This window comes from Ixodes scapularis, unplaced genomic scaffold, assembly GCF_016920785.2.
Source record: "Ixodes scapularis isolate PalLabHiFi unplaced genomic scaffold, ASM1692078v2 PGA_scaffold0__279_contigs__length_252992795, whole genome shotgun sequence".
Classification (NCBI taxonomy): Eukaryota; Metazoa; Arthropoda; class Arachnida; order Ixodida; family Ixodidae; genus Ixodes; species Ixodes scapularis.
Window position 1 is genome coordinate 248,301,627 of NW_024609835.1, and position 17,794 is coordinate 248,319,420.

At 46.5% G+C, this 17,794-nt stretch overlaps 2 protein-coding genes across 3 annotated transcripts in view; one reads left to right on the forward strand and one right to left on the reverse strand.

Moving 5' to 3' along the window:
- The window catches only part of LOC8036795 (transmembrane protein 245), a 69,584-nt gene extending 68,291 nt beyond the window's left edge, over positions 1–1,293 (reverse strand). Inside the window, exon 1 of one of the 2 annotated variants that reach the window (XM_029974288.4) lies at positions 353–1,293. In XM_029974288.4, the coding sequence (XP_029830148.2) occupies positions 353–874 (522 nt within the window). In that variant the 5' untranslated portion in view covers positions 875–1,293. The remainder of the gene's footprint in view (positions 1–352) is intronic. The other variant, XM_029974289.4, reaches the window with a different exon arrangement.
- Positions 1,294–1,585: 292 nt separating this feature from the next.
- Positions 1,586–15,338, forward strand: LOC8036799 (single-strand selective monofunctional uracil DNA glycosylase). The gene is made up of 4 exons (XM_002412005.5): positions 1,586–2,003; positions 3,134–3,253; positions 10,499–10,666; positions 13,984–15,338. Exons 1-4 carry the CDS (start codon positions 1,779–1,781, stop codon positions 14,239–14,241), a joined length of 771 nt encoding a protein of 256 aa, XP_002412050.1. The 5' UTR covers positions 1,586–1,778; the 3' UTR covers positions 14,242–15,338.
- Positions 15,339–17,794: the final 2,456 nt, after the last annotated feature.

Sequence of the window (17,794 nt, forward strand, 5' to 3'; positions counted from 1 at the left end):
AGGCTATTAATTTAGCTCGTTCTGAGCATGCGCTCTGAACAGCACCCACAAATATGGCATCCAGTGAATACCTCCTATAGAGGTTTCCCACCTGAGTTGTCCTCTGCATGTGAAGCGGCCACTTTACCACAATGCCACGTTACAGCTTTTGCAATCCGTTTTGACAATTCGTTTTATACGTGCCTCACGAGAGGTGCACGACGTCGTGCGTGCAGCATTACTTTTCACAAACTCGACGCATGACCACTAATATTTTGTCACACATTAGGAGAGAGGATAACAAGCTGCTGACACATCCGTCGTGGACCAACGACATGTAGCACGAGGGCGAGACACTGGGCTGGACACCTACCATCCAGCTGGACGAGAAGACCTCGAGCAGGACGGAGAGGAGGCGGCAGAGTGCGCGCAGCACGGCGACCAGCTTCCAGGCCAGCGCCACGGGCAGGAAGTGGTAGGCGACGTAGATGCAGGGCACAACCACGGACACGGCCAGGAAGGCCTTGAGGTAGCGAAGCACCAGCGTGCAGGCGCGCTCGGCCACTGCGTCGACGACCTGGAAGGGCAGGCACACGATGCCCAGGGCCAGTGGCGTGCTGTCCTCGCGCAGGGCGTCCAGCCAGCCACCGAGCAACAGGCACAGGGACCGCTTGAACGGGTGCAGCACCGAGCCGAACAGCACGGCCCAGAGCAGTGGGCCCAGGAAGGGCCGCAGGATGAAGTACACGGCCACGCCGGCCACGCTTACGAAGGCCGCGAACAGGATGGTGGCCGTGTTGTACACGGCCTGCTTGAGCGCCTTCTCGTGGCCCTGCGGCAGGTAGCTGAGGAACTCGAAGGGCGAGCGCCCCGGGTCGCCCGATGAAGAGGCCATCGCTGCGACCGCGGCTGTCACCGACGCTGGCCAACCGTTCAGCTGACTCAGCTGCGAGCGTAGTGCTGCTGCCGCTCCCAAGGGCGGGGCGAAGTGCCTCGCTGTTTACAAGGCATTCCGTGGGCGTCAGGGCCCAGGCGCGGCACGAGGGCTGCAGGCACGGGCCCCTTACTTCGTCAGGTGCCGACGCTGCACGAATATGAAGATCAGCGGCTGCTGGACGTCTGGAACGAGGGTTTACGCGACCCGTTCCATGAACGCGCGGTCTACTCCGTCGTCTCCGCCTCTGCGTCTTTCCCGTGCGAGCGAGTCCGTGCGGTCCGTGTTTGTTTCGTTTGTTCCGTTTTCTTTTCTCTGTTTTCTAGATGAATGAATGGACCAGAGATTGTGAGGTTGACGCTACTGCTGCATCTACGCAATTGTTAATCTGTTTGTGGTAGCTTGCGCTATCTAGCTTAGATGACGCAACTAAAGTCCATTATAATAACTCTATGCTAAAGTCCCGTCTCTCAAACGCAGTAGACAGGTCAATTGAAAAGCTAAGGAAACACTTACCTTTAAAATTTGATTCTTATGGTACAAACCATTTTTTAGAGACTTCTTTTGTTACATTTAAATAAATAACCACCCTTAAAGTTAAACCCACCAGTAGGTGGCGCAAGTTGCTCCCCAATTTAATTGTGTGGCGGTGCTGTGGCGGTGTGGCACTTTAATGACTTTAATGTGTGGATTGGGGCAAAGGGATTGGGGGTAGCGATGGGGCAGCGTTAGCTGATGGCGTCCTAAACCGAAAATTTTAAAGGAGAAGCTGGGAGAAGCTGAACTCGCTGAACTTCCCATCTCCCGACTTGCTGTGGCTTCTTCGAGATCCGGAGATGTCAGGCATGGCGATCCGATTGACCTGATGGCGACGTGCTCGGACGTGGCCAGCGAGTACCTGTGCATCGAGCGGAAGCAGTGCGAGCTGCTCCTCGGCATCCCGTACGGGGACAAGGTGTCGCACGTGTACAGCCCGGTGGACTATGCGCGCGAGACCCACGAGTGCTTCGTGCGCAAGTACTGCACCGGCGCCAAGACGGTCATCTTCCTTGGCATGAACCCCGGACCGTTCGGCATGGCACAGAACGGGGTGAGACCGGTCACATTCCTAATGGCTGTACAACATCGTCTGCCGTTTTCTGGTACCGCGGCTCTTTTGAGCCAAAATAAATAGGACTGTAACTTAGTCTATGACCTGTTGGGCGCCAAGCGTGTTTCTTTTGGCGGGACCAACCCAGTGAACCTGATGTTAACATGTCAAGCCAGAGTAAACTTTTTCACTAAATGACTTCCTCTGGCTTTTGGAGTATATTTGCAGTAACAATAACAATAATAATAATAGTATTATTATTATTAGTAGTAGTAGTAGTAGTAGTGGTGGTGGTGGTGCAACCACCATAATTTACACCTGGGCCTAGTAGTACCCGAGATCCAGACTGGCTCGGCATGACAAATGTGCATTTTTCAGGACCAAAAGCAGAACATGTTAGCTAAACAAATATTGTTTCAACATCTTGGAAGTGCAATACTAAAGAACAAAGGGGGCGTGACACACAATTTCCAACCTTCAGTCATGCAACAAAGTCAGTTACATCAAAAGCACACACAACGGCCACCCCAACAGCGACTAGTTCAACTTTCTATCATTTTAAGCGACCCCCATTCACCCCCTTTCAAGGTGCAGAAGCAGCCCACCGACCGAGGTCAGCCTTACCCCTACCCTACGGTAATCTCTCCCCTCTCGAAACCCACAAAGCCAGACAAGCGACACCAGGAATACCTTCACCTCTTACTTATTCAAAACTACCTGCCTATGTTTATGTTTCTACAACAACACCAGTTTGAGCCAACATCATATGTATTATGTGCAACAAAACCATCCCCTACACCATGTGGGAAAATTTATAAACAAAAATAATTGCCCGACTGATTTTAACTCTACCTGGAAAACAATACAACAAGCCTATACACTTGGAAGAATCACCACCTTAAAAAGCTCTTTATTACCTCGTCGATAACTGATGGGTTTAATGTTCATTTTAATAGTTTTGGTCAGGATTCTTTTAATCCTCTCTTTTGCTAATAAGTGTTTGCTCATTGACAACTGAGTATATAGGTACTTCCAGATTCAAGTTTGGGACCTGGTACACTCAATTTGTGGGTGTCATGGAGGTCACGAGCACAAACCTTTGGCTTATTTCCTGTCCGTGCATGTTGCAGGTTCCCTTTGGAGACACGGAGTATGTGCGCAATTGGCTCGGGATCGAAGGTGAAGTGGGCAAGCCAGCGTGCGAGCATCCTAAGAGGACCATTGTGGGACTCAACTGCCCTAGGAAAGATGTGAGGGGTGTTGAACTCTTTCTCCGTAGTGTTCTTAGCTTATCGAGAGCCATCCTGCTTGCATGGCCAAGTGGACAGCACACGTGGCTCCTACGGGGATGAACCATATGTTCAAATCCCACCGGGTATTTTGCTTATTGCCTTTCGTCGCATCGCTGGAAAATTGCAGTGCATTCTCATTAGTTACTGTGCCTTCTTGGTTTCAACCTTCGTGAACACAGACCGTGTATAAAAGCGGCCTTAGAATGCTGCACGAGCTCAGTCTTCCGCTAGCGCTCGATCCTGCTGCCTCGCCGACATTGACGCCCGCAGCGCCCATTAGTGTACATTTATTTTGGCACCTTGCCGCGTTAAACATTTAGTACTAGTTAATTTGAGTGCATTGTTATAATGAATACTTAAAACCGAAAGAATAAAAACATTAAAGACGTAGATGATTGACCACACTCTTTCAGGTAGCAACGTCATTGCTCTTTGAAAGAGTTTGGTCATCCGTGTACTTTAATGTTTTTATCCTTTTGTTTTTAAGTAAACATTTAGGTTTCTCAGTTATTCATAGTTTCTTCACTCGTCATCTGTGACAATATTGCCACGAAGGACAGACGATAAGGCAGGAGAAAACGGATTGAACTAGAGATTCAGTGAAATGAACTGAAGATTTAGTGGGGGTGAATTTGTACCAAAATAAAAGGTAAGGTAACTGGGCGTTGCGGGCGTCGATGTCGGCGTAACAGCAGGATCTAGCACTGGTGAAACACTGACTCTGTAAGGCGCGACGCGGCTTGTTTTGAGGCATCCCTGCGAGCCTAGAACATTCTACGTCGTTCGTTCTGGAAGTATACATTCTATAATGAAGAAGCTACACGGCTCTCCAACGTTCTAGACTCTTCTTCTTACGTAAAGAAAGAAAAAACGACAAGCAATGGCGAGATTCGAACCCCGGCCATCTGTGTGGGAACCAAGCGTGTTGCCTACTTGGCTAGCTGTGCACGCGGCAATATGATACTTTGTTTGCTGCTTGCTTCACATTTATCAAAGTGCATCTTGCTTATATTCTATGGCCTCTACCAGTGATGCTTCTTTGTAGGATGTCCTAAATCACAGTAGACATTTATTTGCAATCTAGTACTGGAAAAACGTAATTTGTGTGAGGACCTAATTTTCGTCAATATTGCGATTTAACAAATATTGAAAAAATTTCATCGCTTGAATACATCTGTGCATGGTGACTATTTATCCCTTCCAATCGCAAAATGATTTGCGCGCAAATTGCTTCCGAAACCTTCGCTTCACAAAATTAGCGAAATATTGAGCTCGTAAATATAAAGTCATTAGGCAAAACTAGAACGAGGCACCATGTTTAGCATCAAAAGCCCTAATGACGAGTTTTCAATTGTAGGGTGATTTCAGATAAGACGACCAAAGGGTGGCTGGTCGACATTTTTAAATCAACTGATGTTTTTATATGACATTGTCTAGTGTCTGGTATAAACGAATCCACACTTAGTTTTGACCAGAAAAAAAATTTGGAGACAAGAAAAATCTTAAGGCAGGGAGAGGTGGACAGTTGCAATAACGCGCACTGATGGAGGGGGCAAGTTTGAAAGTGAATAATTAAAACAATAAAATTAGGAGAATTTTAAAACTTTTTACAAACAAACTATGGGTACAACTTGCTTGTAATATAAAGTAATAATATTTATTAAAAATTTATTTAGTTTTCTAAAAATTGCCAAACATGCCTGCTCGAACGACAAATGGCAAACTTTGGAAATCTGTATCTCATGAAATAATTTAATCATTATTACATAACTTGCAGACATTATTTTACTAATATATGGCTATTATTGAAAAAATAAATAAGGTATCTGAGTGACACAATAGTTACAATATATTTAGGCAAACATGGGAAAAAAATCAAACAAAGAAAAATTCCAATGCGAATAAAAAAAAAACACCACCTTTGATTTTTTTAAAATTTGGGTACCCTGTTATACTCTATTTCGGAATTAATTTCTATTAAAAACATGTTGCATCATTGCACTGTGAAAGAAGAAACAACTCCCCAAAGTAGGGTCCTTTTTCAAAGCCTACACTTAGCAGTTTCCTGTACAAGAAGTGACTCTGAGTTCCAGTTTCATGAAACTTGCACAAATCTTTTATATACATTTATTCAGATGAGGTCATTGATAAAAAGAGCGATCGGTCACACAGTAAAAGGGAGGAGAAACTATATACAGCATTTTACATAAGCGTACAAAGTGGTATCATATTAGAGACTAATGATTTGAGAAAAGATGATGCAGTGTGAAGTTGTACCTTCCGGTATATTTTACATCTAGAGTAAAATAAATAACTTTACTTCCACACACAAAAGCAAAGATATAACAGTAAGATATTTAGGTTGGCTGTGTATTTACGATTACAAACAATTTCAGGTGACGGATGCCATAGTGCCTAACTGGAGCAGCTTCGATGCTCTCGGTGTATGAATGAATCGTGGCAAGCCGATATATTTTATCCTGCTCGAGGATAACATTTTGGGATTTTTTTTATAGTGATCAGATAAAAATTATTAGTAACCACCAACAAAAACAGTAGGGTAAATACCCCGTGAAGAAAAATGTGATAAATAAGATGTCCCTGCATTCAAAATGAGCAGTCCTTGGGAAATCAAATTCGGCACTTTACGCTAAGGTTTTCCTCGCTGTACCCATTTAATAAAGTTGCTTCCAAGCAGATCCGACTGTCCGTGCTACATATACGTCACAGGTCCCTTCTGTTGATGACTTGCTGAGCCGCCATGCGCGCCAAGACTGAATGCCAGGGAAGGCGCGCACCGTCAGCCACTCTTCTTTTTTTTGTTCACGATACCGAACAACCTCATTTTCGTCCAGATATACAAGATGCACGCCTTTCAGTTTCTTTGATAGAACGCTCACCATTGTCCTGGCCGTCTGAATTGCGCTTACTGAACGTTCTCTCAGGTTGTTCAGCGTGGCCTGGTGCTTCACGAGTCCGCCAACTCCGTCACATGCATTTTTCCCATGTCCAGATGCAGAAAATAACCACTGGGCTTGTGGGCAATCGTCCTTTGCAAATTGGTGAAGCTGGTAGCGATTCTTGAAATGACTGGCGGCGCCGTCACTTACGTATGTCACGTACGAGTATACCGCAACGTTGTCTTCAACCCACTCCTTCACTTTTTCTAGAGCCAAGCAAGCGTGAGCGGCGTCGTGACACAGGTCCTCACTGATGATGGCAAAGCTGTTTGTAGATTTTCTTGTCGTCACTACACATGTAAATATCGAAACTTGTTTTTTTTTTCCAGTGATATGCTTGCACTTCGTCAGGAAGCACGATGGTCCAGTTTTCAGCAAAGTCAAAATGAAAGACAATGCTCCCGTGTTGCATGCACTGTTTTTCATCGTAGATCGCTTTACCTTGCGTTTGCCGCATATGGTTGTGAAGTACCCAACTTCCAACCGTCACTTGGATGACTTTTAGGAAAGTCTCAGGTTCCAAAGTTTTTTTCACAAGGTCACCGGACTCCCATGTTGCAAGCACAATCTCTTCATCCTCCGGGATATCAAGTTCCTGGAGTGTAAGAAACTGGCCTTTTGGGCAGTGATCACAGTCTCCTTGAAGGCACAGTTCTGTTGCTGGGTCGCACAGAAATGCCGAGTTCATTTCACCAGTGTTGAATGTTGAGCCTGTAACGTTCTCTAGAGCGGCAATACAAAGATAATAATTGGCGCAGCGCACACAAACGCACACTTCCTGGTGTGGAATACATTGGACCCATCTAGGGCGCAACGAATAAAATTTCGTTAGCCTAACGCCGGAATCGGGATGCTTGGCTTTGTATATACGGAAGGCCTCTCGTATTGAGCGTGTCATGAAGCGCTTTGGCACGAACGTTTTCCCTCCGTTGAGCATGACAGAGATGACGTCCTTCTGGTTGGGACTTTGGCGCGAACATTGTAGCTCGTCTCTCGTGAAGTACTCTAGGGCAGCAGACAGGTTCTCAGGGCTCACCTTGCACCTCGTGTAAGGATCCGGCTCATACCACACGCCATGCTTTTCCTTGAGTTTTCGGGATTTACTGATGAGGTACATTGAGGCCTGTGGAATCATCTTTTGAACCTCATTCTTCGTCAGTGTTGACGGCAGGAGTGTAAGCAGTTGACAACGTTCCCGGAGAGAGGTGGCGGTTTCAAAGGCCTGCCGAAAGTTGTCCACCCACTCAGTGCATGTGGAGCATGTTGGTTCGGACGACCCCGATGGTGCGTCCCTGTCGTACGCAATACGTAGCCTTGAGCGTATATTCTTGACAGCAACCTGCTCCAGTTCTGTCTGCTTTCTCTTGACATAGGCAGGCCTGTCCCGACTTCTTACGACGCTTGGTTGTCTCAGCGGCGACACATCTGTAGGTAGTATGCTGCGATTTAGATCTTCAATTGCTTCTTCAGCTGGCACAAATATGTCAGGGCACTGCTCTGAGCTTCGCATCGAGATCTCCTTAGTGATGTGCATGAAGCAATGGTAGCACAGGTAGTCCGTCGCACTCACTTGGGTGGAACAGTCAGGCGGAAGAATTTGCTTCAACGAGTTTAGGTCCAACTCGCCAACACTTCGAAAATTCCGCTGCTTTGGTATAGTCTTTTTGTGTTTGCAAAAGAAATCTGCACAAAACACTCGTTCGGAGCTCCAGGACGTCTTCATAATGTATACATAAATAATAGAAATTAAACCTCAACTGATGGCATATAATTGCCAAGTGAAAGAACTACTGGGTGCACAAGTGACAAGTCCGAGGCTGAGGAGCTCACTCACTGCAAACATACATTTGAAAAGAGAGGTCACAACTGAGGCTGTCGGCAAAGCTTGATCCACGTCAAAGGAAGAAAGAGGGAAAGTCTCCAGACAAAAAATTGTGGTCAGCGGCCTTCGAAAAAGACTTTCCGGAATCGCACTGTCGTCCCTCCACGCGCTGATATGAAAGCACCCTAGCTTCTACCACGTGGTTCATGACACAGCCTGAGCCATGTCGGCGACCGGTTCGCGAGGGGTTGGCGGTGGGGTTACGTTGATGGTCACTCGGATTAGCCCTTGCTGTACTGAGCTACCGCCTGCAGTGCCTTATCGCCGGCTGGTGTCAACAACGAGAACACACACACCCTGTCTACACCAAAACTACAAGCGTTCACCGCACACGCGTCGCCACCGCTTTTAAGCTTTTGTGAAATTGCTTTCTTTTGCCGCGGAGAACCGCCTTATCTTAACTACGCGCCTGAAATCCTTCCAGGCGGGCGTAAACAATATCAAGCGTTTCGAGAAATGCCCGTGGAGTAGAACTATGGGAAAATTCGGAGCCCGCGATGTCGATATCGTCGCCGTTGTGTTAGTACGCCGTCGCATACTGCAGTCCCCCGTTGGGGGAGGGGGGGGGGGGGGGGGCGGTCTTACTACGATAACATGGCGACAGCGTTTACACTCTATGTATTTACGCGAGGCTCGAGTATTTGGGGATAATGCTGCCGGTTGGTGTGCCCCTTTGTGCCTGATATTATCGCCCGTGACGCCAGCGAGTGAGACGGCGACAGGCGTGACTGCTCAGTAAACAGGAGTCGGCGGCCATGTTTTGCTGGTTGAAGCGAACCCCCTTGTCCTTGACAGCGAGCGGGGAAATGCGAAAAAAAGATTGTATCGGCCGTTTTGCCAGAACTAGCGACGAGTGTCGTCTGCGGTTTCCGGCAACTATTTTGCCATAATCGTGAGCTTAGCGAGGAAATGATTTTTGCTAGCCACAGAACACTACCACGCAGAAAGGGAATGCTTGAACATGTTTTTGTTCTGGATATATATCAGGGATATATATGAGAGAGAGAGAGAGAGAGATGAAGGTAGAGCGGAAGAGGGAATAGCATATAGTGTCGCAGGAGAATAAAGTAAACAAAGTTCCTAGTGGCCGATGGCTGCATGATCTTTTCTCGGATCACTAGTCCGTAATATGATACCTCTTTGTACACAGTAGTTTCTCCTTAATTTAAGTGTGTGAACGATTTCTTTAGTTTTCATTGGCCTCATCTGAATAAAAATATATAAAAGATGTGTGTTGGTTTCATGAAACTGGAACTCAGAGTCAGTTCTTGTATAAAACACTGCTAAGTGTAGGCTTTGAAAAAGGACCCTACTTTGGGGAGTTGTATCTTCTTTCTCAATAAAATGATGCAACATGTTTTTAATGGAAATGAATGCCGAAATAGAGTATAACAGGTTACCTAAATTTAAAAAAAATCGAGGGTGGTGTTTTTTTTTTATTCGCATCGGAATTTTTCTTTGTTTGATTTTTTTTCCATGTTTGACTAAATATATCCTAACTATTGTATCACACAGATACCTTAGTTATTTTTTAAATATTAGCTATATATTAGTAGAATAATATCTGCAAATTATATCATAATGATTAAATTATTTCATGAGATACAGACCTCCAAAGTTTGCCATTTGTCGTTCGAGCAGGCATGTTTGTCAATTTTTAGAAAAATAAATAAATTTTAAATAAATATGATTCCTTTATATTACAAGCAAGCTATACCCAAAGTTTGCGCCTAAAACGTATTAGAGTTCTCCTAATGTTATCGCTTTAGTTATTCACTCTCAAACGGGCCCCCTCCATCAGTGCGCATTAATGCAACTGTCCACCACCTCATGCCTTACGATTTTTCCTGTCCCCAAGTATTTTTTCTAGTCAAAACTAAGTTTGAATTCGTTCATACCAGACACTAGACAATAACATATAAAAACATCAGTTGATTTGAAAATGTCGACTAGCCATCCTTCGGTCGATCTTATCTGAAATCACCCTGTAGTAATTTTTTTTATCGCTGCAATATTATTTTTGTGTTTCGTATTGTATAGTTATGGTCAAATCACCAAGTGCAAGCCACATATTAACTGCCGCTGCTTTGCACCGAATGACTATAGGGTAAGGTGAAATGACGCATCTAATAATATTAATGATTTTTATTGGCTCGGGAGAGCCGCGGCACCGCAGGGCGGCATGTCTGGTGACGGTGATTACGCAATGATATGTGTAAGACTAGGATGGCATGGTTTTCTATGTATGTCAAACATAACGCCTCTTTTTTCTCGGATCTTGAATTGGATTATGGTGGCCTAACTCTTCCATTGTGCAATCGCAATGTCAAAAAAAAACAAAAAACAGTCGCTTGTTTGCAGGTGAGCGGCCAGCGTTTCTGGGGCCTCTTCTCAGAGCTGTGTCCAAGCGCACATGCGTTCTTTGGACCCTGCTTTGTGCACAACTACTGCCCCCTGGTGTTCCTGATGCCCTCGGGGGCGAACCTGACCCCCAACAAGCTGCCCGCCCAAGCCCGCTCGGCCATGCAGGTGAGGAGACGACCATGAGCCGGCGTTACGGTGCCTGCAATGTGTCTGCGGCCGCTGTGTTTAGCGTCCTATCGCCACGTCCATGGCCGATTTGGCATTGCGCGTGGGTCTTGCGCCAAGGCATGAGGGGGTAGGGAGGGAGGATCACGTTAGGGTTCTGTATGATTTGATAGTGAGTTTTTTTTTGGCATTTAGTTTTTGCTGCAAAATCGGGTGTTCAAAGGATTTACTGCCTTTAAATTCTCCATTCTCTGCAATTTAGGTTGTCTCCTTACTGAGTTCTCCAGAATTGAAAATAAAAGAAAACAAATAACCGCCCAGAATTGCTCTAGAACAGAGGTTCTCAAAGTGGGTTTCGTGGAATACAGCGGTTTGGCGAGCACCCAAATTGCAGTGCCCCCCCCCCCCCCTAGTTTAACCTTCCACGGACTGAGCCATGAATTGGTATATATATTTTACATTGTACCCCAGGTTAACCCCTCTTCCTTCCTATTCTGTCTGTAGCCCTCCATGTTGTCTTGTTCTGTCAGTGCAATTAACTCTTGTTCTCTATCTAAACACCTTTATCGCCCAGTATTGTTGGTTGGCAACAAGGCGGGGGATGGGGTGTTTCTTGGGACTTTTTGAGGCTCGCTGGGGTTCCCTGGGACGAAAAAGTTTGAGAACTCGTGCTCTAGAAGGAAGAAAAAACTACTTTGATTGTGAGAAGGATTTGTTTACACTATACATATCAAACACCTTTACGCTGCCTGAAGTAATTAGGACCTTGAAGCATACTTTGACAAGATTTTTCTAGTCGATAAGCTTTCTCCGGACATTCGCAATGGAGAGAGATGTGCTTGAGCCTCGGCAAGTACTGCGAGAGCATTGACCACGGTTAGTGCACGGCCTCCATTTGTAGCTTCCACAGTTACAGAAATGCTGGCTCCTCCTTTCAATAAGAAGTGAGCAGGGGCTTGCACGGTGGAATGTGCTTAATTTAGCTCCTGTCATGACCCTGTTGTGCAGCAACATTTATGTGGACGTTTAAGCCCATGGTCAAAAGGTCGGGCTGGCATTTCCGAATGGCTGTACGTTGCAACCGTTCGAGGTAGAGGAGCATTTGTCAGTATTAACTATAGTTGGTGACTGGTTAATATCCCAGTAGAGGCTTTGCCTCCGGCAGGCACTCAACGCCTTTTGTCTGGCTCCGACTGTGTGTACAACAAAATGTTATCGAATTCAGAGAACTTGCACTCAAAGCAGAGCACCTTCTGGGTTCCCAACCTGTCGCCGACTATAGTCAATACTGAAACAGCTTCACTGCCTCTAGCATCTTTTTCACCGTTTTGGCAATCCTGAATGTGTACACCTTGGTGCTTGCATCCTCTTTTGCATACTGATGCATCTCTGCTTTAAGCTAGGTGAAGTGTGGCGAGAGCAACTAGGCTCCGCAAATGTTCTCCAAATATGTTCTTTTGTTCGCCAATCTGATGGGTATAAAAAAAAATGTGCTCACTGAAGTCAATGAATGTTTCCAAAGTATTCCATACCATAGCTGGGGGCTGAGGTACTGATGCCGAAGTGAAAGTGCAGCATGCCCCAAACCCCTCTGTCTGAAACACACGCCAGCGACAAAACCTTACCAACTGGGGACTGTCGAGATGCAACCTAACACGACATTAGATCATCAGATTGAAGGTACCTCGGCTGCCAACTAGGGATCTACAAGCCAACCTCTTGCTTTCCAGTAGCCCAGGGCTATCAGTATTGATGCAGACTGAAATAGCAGACTAGGAGCATTTGAAAAGATATTAAAGGAGAGGCGTCCCCTTCTGGCGAGAAGTAACATGCACTGACTTTTGGGATATTGGTGTCTGTGTATTTTGAGCTTTTGGAGAATTGCTGCGAGCACAGTGCAAGTGCCCCGACGTCATCGGGGAAATAGTCTAGCAAAGCTCGCTCACTCACTCTGACCGTTAAGTTTGAGGTGTAAATGAGTTCGTAAGCCTCGAGAGCTAGCATGTCTGAGAGGGTGAAGGTCATGAGTCTGGCGTGCGTGCAATTTCGGTGAGCAGTGCGAGTTCAGTCAATTTGTGAGTTCATGAGCTTCGTGACTTTATGAGTTCACAATGTTTGTGAGTTCATAAGTTTGATGAGTTTATGACTGAGTTCATAAGCTTGTTGAGTGCATGGGTTAGGTGAGTTCATGAAATGTGCGTGTTTGAGAGTAAGAGGTTAAAGGTGAGGGTAGCCGCTAGGGTGAGCGTTCTGAGTTTGTTTCTGGTCATGAGCTAAACAACGTCCTGACTGGTTTTTAATTTGCACCGAACGTAGCAACTCAGTGAAACTTTTCTTTTCTCGAAATCGGCTTTATTTTAAAAGCAAAATAAAATTACAAAAGCAAGCAAAAAATAATTTTCTTCATGACGTCCCTGGTCTTGGCTTGGGTGGCCAATGGTAGAAGCGAAGTGACTGGCCAATTGGCTGCGGCTTACGTTGATGGTTGCTTCCCCTAGAGCCGCATGCATGTCAACGGCTCGTTGCTTGCCTCAGCCCTCCATCGCGCTTGCCGGCACGAATTTAACGGGTCTCGGAGTTGGAGCTCCGAATCCTTGATAGAAGTGCGGAGCTGGGTGTAGTACCAAACGAGGACACTCCTCGTAAGCGTCCGGAGTCTACGACGCTCAAGTTCTGGGCAAGTTTTTCCTGTGGCACGAGACCACAGGAGACATATTCATACTTTTGTTTCTTGTAGAATGTGCCACTGGCGTTTTGCGTTGTCTGCTAGGATCCGCTGGGGCACCTGCGCCACCTCTTCCACCGCTTGGTGGCGGGTATGTTGACGGGCTATTGCGCATTGCTTCTTGTTTTCATACTTTCTAAACTGCATTTGCTTCTTTTCTCATCTAAAATGCTCAGCAAAAACTACTTTCATAAATAATAGAAACGGTTTGCGCCACTTATATTTTGTATTTCGAGTAAAAAAAAGCTTTTAGCGGCTCTGACCGGTCGTAAGGCAGGAGCTGACCGACGACGTCACGAATTTGTCACATGCCTTGCGCGTTTGGCACCATGGGGCTTTCCCATAGGAGGAGGAGGAGGTTTCCGTGTCATCCTGTTAAAATATGACGCACTGATATTTAGTGACTCTCTCTGCACCCGCTGGGTTGCCTGAACCACAAAAGATGTGGAAACCGCAAAAGAACGTAGTAGCCTAAATAGGATTGCGGGGCCCCTTTAAGGACAAAGGAAAAGCTTTTATTTTTTTATTTTTTTCATTTTCAAGCTGGTTGTGAAGAGCGAGTTCGAGCTAAAATGCAGACCTCTGGTTGCAGGCGGTGTGTGACGATGCCCTGGTGGCGGTGCTGAGTCTTCTGCGGCCGAAGTTGGTGCTCGGTGTCGGCTGCTACGCCAGGGACCGGGCATCGGCGGTAATGCGCAAGGTGGGCGACTCCCTGGGCAGTCCCACGGTGGCCTGCCTTACGCACCCGAGCCCAGCCAGTCCAAAAGCCAACCGTGGGTGGAAGGCGCTGGCTCTGGCAGAGCTGGACAGCCTGGGTGTTCTCGGCTGCCTCGGAGGGCAACCTCCGTGAGGACTGGAAAGTGTGCTGCAGGGACATTGTGGAAAGGACTCTAATCGCCGTCTTTTCTCGGAGGTTGTGGACACTTCCACGTCCAATCTTTCCCGGTTGAAGCTGGGACCGTTGCCACTAGCCCCGTGCACAGGGTCGCATGGTGCAGAGTTGAACCTGCACCGTGCGCCGAACCATCCCTGGTGGCAGAGTTGCAGTGTACCATATTGTGCCCCTCCACTACAAGGTGCAAAGCAGATTAACGAGCTAATTGATATGAATTTTGCCAGCCACTGGGGCACATTTGGTTTGCCTGCAGTTCCAATGCTGGTATACATCACTTGTTTAATCTTGCGGTGTTTGTAGACTGAAGACAACGCTGGCGTGGCCTTGAGGCATGCAATGGGAGGCCGCACTGTTGGGCCTGGGAAGTAAGAGTGTGGCCCGATTGCCCAATGTCCAGATCCTGTCACATATGCCTCGTTTCGAAAATTTTGTTTTTAAAGGGAAACTGAAAAAAACTTTCAGTATTCCACTCTGGTGAAGAAAGAAGACCAGCAGCGGATGCCCTCAAGGACGATCTCAAGGATGCCGCCTACAGGATGACATCTAGGACGACCTCAAGGACGACTTCTCAAACGACGCCTAGGACGACCTCAGGGACGACGCCTAGGACGACCTCAAGGATGACCTCGTGGACAATGTCTAGGACGACGCCAAGGAGTTCATCTAAGACAACCTCGAGGACAACATCTAGGACGACCTCAAAGATGACTTCTAGGACGACCTCGAGGAGAACCTCTCGGACGACTTCAAGGACAACGTCTAGGACGACTTCCAGGACGACGCCTAGAGAAATTCAGCCTTTCTACTTTGGTGAAGACCAGAGTGGAGAGGCTGGAAAGGTTGCCGCCATTTATGAGCGACGGCGGCAGCCAGACAACCGGCAAGCTGGTTATCTGGTTGCCGCTGTCGCTCATAGATGGCAGTAGCTGTCCTGAGTTTTGTGTCAAGATTTATTTGTCCACGGACACGAAACAGGGGAAACTAGCCCTTGACAGCTGCACTGTAAAAATTGAAACATACCTCCCACATTCAGAAATAAGTTAAATGCGATCCCTCCTTGCTCGGGCCTCCCCTCATGTACCCGCACGTCGCCATTCTCCCCCTAGAAGATTAGCTGCCACCATAAATTTGGACAAAAGTTGCTTTCCCCCTCTCCTGGCCATGGCTTTTGCAGTGCCACTGGTATTTATCCTCCATTCACCAGTAAGCTGGCATTGCTGTGGAAGCTACATGCACGTTGTATCAGTCATTTTTATCTTTTGCCACATGATCACGCTCCCTCGCGCATACTTACGCGCTGGGAAGGGGTCGGGTGACGAAAGGGGGGCGGCTGATTGGTCCGGCAAGCGCGTAGCTCCCACCACAATGTCAGCTTAGAGGTGAACAAAGTATAGCGAGATAGTTTAGTGATGCAACGCTCGTGTCCAATGCGCGAGCTGGGGCCGGCCGACATGCATTGGGTGGTGCGGATGTATCGCGGCGAAAAGGCTTCCGAAGATAAAATAGTTTGCTATGCTTTCAAACTTTTGTATCGAAAAGCAGGCTTTTGAATGTCGACCCTCTTTCTTTTGGCTTACTAAATGATATGCAATTAGTAAAATCTCAATCTATATTTATTTATCTCTGTCCAAAATTAATTTCGCGGCCTCTTTAAATACGCACCTAAAAATGAACACTAGGGGAAGTGAAAATAACAAGAAAGATGTGGGCAAACAGTTTAATATCGCCGAGACCAGAGACTGCAGAACGAAAAATGGCTTGTTCGTCCGTGTTATCCACTTTTGTTTTTCGGTCTCGGGTTTCCACGACGTGGAAAGCGGTTTCAGTCTTGAGTGTCGTAGATTCTTTTTGTGGGCGAGCGCTGTGCATCACTCTCCGATATTTGTAACTGTAGCTGCGCAGCCCATCATAAGACACTACGCACAGCACGAGCACGCTACATCCAGAACAAGGACTACGCCATAGATGTAGGATTACACCCTTTGCATCAGTGTACAGCGGCAAGAGTAAATCCAACATAAATCACACTTAACCCCCCCCCCCCCCCCCCCCCTCCCTTTATTTGGCTACATCTTTCAATTACTGCCTAGGTTTGCAGAAATTTGGTTTGAAAGAATATCAGTTTAATGTGTCGATATATTTAGGAATTCGAGCATTTATCCCATGTTGCCAGTGCTAATCCTACAAAAGGCCGTTTGAAACCTAATCTGCATGCTGCAGCTCCAAATTCTCAAGAAGTCTTACAGAAGCTGTCACAAAATTCATTCTCTATAGATGACTGCTACCCTAGTGCAACTTTGAATGGTAATTCCAGTTTACCCTCTTTTAATCTGGCAAATTGAAATCGCTTTAATTTTTCGGCATTTCCTTTTCCATTCTAGCAGCATACACTGTTTACCTTGCACTTCACACTTTGCTGGCTGTGCAGTGAATGTTTTAGGCTCAAGATGCCTCCTGGAAATATGTCTCCCCTATACAGTCTGACTGGAGGCCTTCCCCGGAGCATTATAACTTGGCAAATGGCAAAGGCTGCATCTGCAGGGAGCCAATTGGCACGTTGAAGCCAGGCAAACGATGAGACATCGTCGGAGTGCTCTACTTCTGCAGAGAGGTCACGTTTCACTCTGCCGATCTGATTGGGTCGAGGGGGTCGCAACCTGCGCTCTTTGCCAAGTTATACTAAAATGAAGTATTTATTCACTTATCCCTCGTAGTCAACTTCTCTGTAGTGTCTGACGAGGCTTTGAATAGTCAAATGGGAACAGTGCATTGGTCGCTCGTTTAGCTACAGCAGAGAGCTTCTTTGCTCATTAGCCTGAGGTAGCTGGTCCATAATCAGTGGCACAGCTTTATAACAAAATTTATTATAAACCAATAGACCCTCTCCGAAGTTCAGTCTGGCCACTTTGATCACTATCATCTGTGGAACGGCATTTGTGCCATACCCATGGCGGCTTTCTAGTGAATGATAAAGGAAGAGGTTGAAGATGCTCCTAAGCGGATGTTGTGAAGCCTGTACATTCGGGGGTCAGTACGACGCGACATTAAAATGGAACACGAGCTACACAAGCGTTTATTTCTAGTATCTCGGATTCAGTCGATCTATGGGCGGCACACGATTATTGGCTCTAAAGCACTTTGGTGTACAAAATTTTGAGGCATCCGAGTGGGTTGGAGCTTTGTTCTGAATGCAGGTTTTTGGTCCCCATCGAGCTGAAAGTGATAGAGAAAGAACTCAAACTGAACAATTCCTCGTGTGCCATTGAATTGCGAAAGTGAGTGCCGATACAAGTTCATTTCTGCCAGTAATATGGCAAAACCTAAACTGCTTTACGAACCACCAGATGGCACTGAATTTTGGAAAGGGTCTATTCTTTTTTCATTTGTAGTCCTTTCCATATCAATGCACCCTCGTATGCCTGTAGAACGACATTTTACTACCCATCTTTGTTTTGGACAAATGGATGCACTGAGTCGCCCTCACTCAGATCCTTTATTTGGACACAAG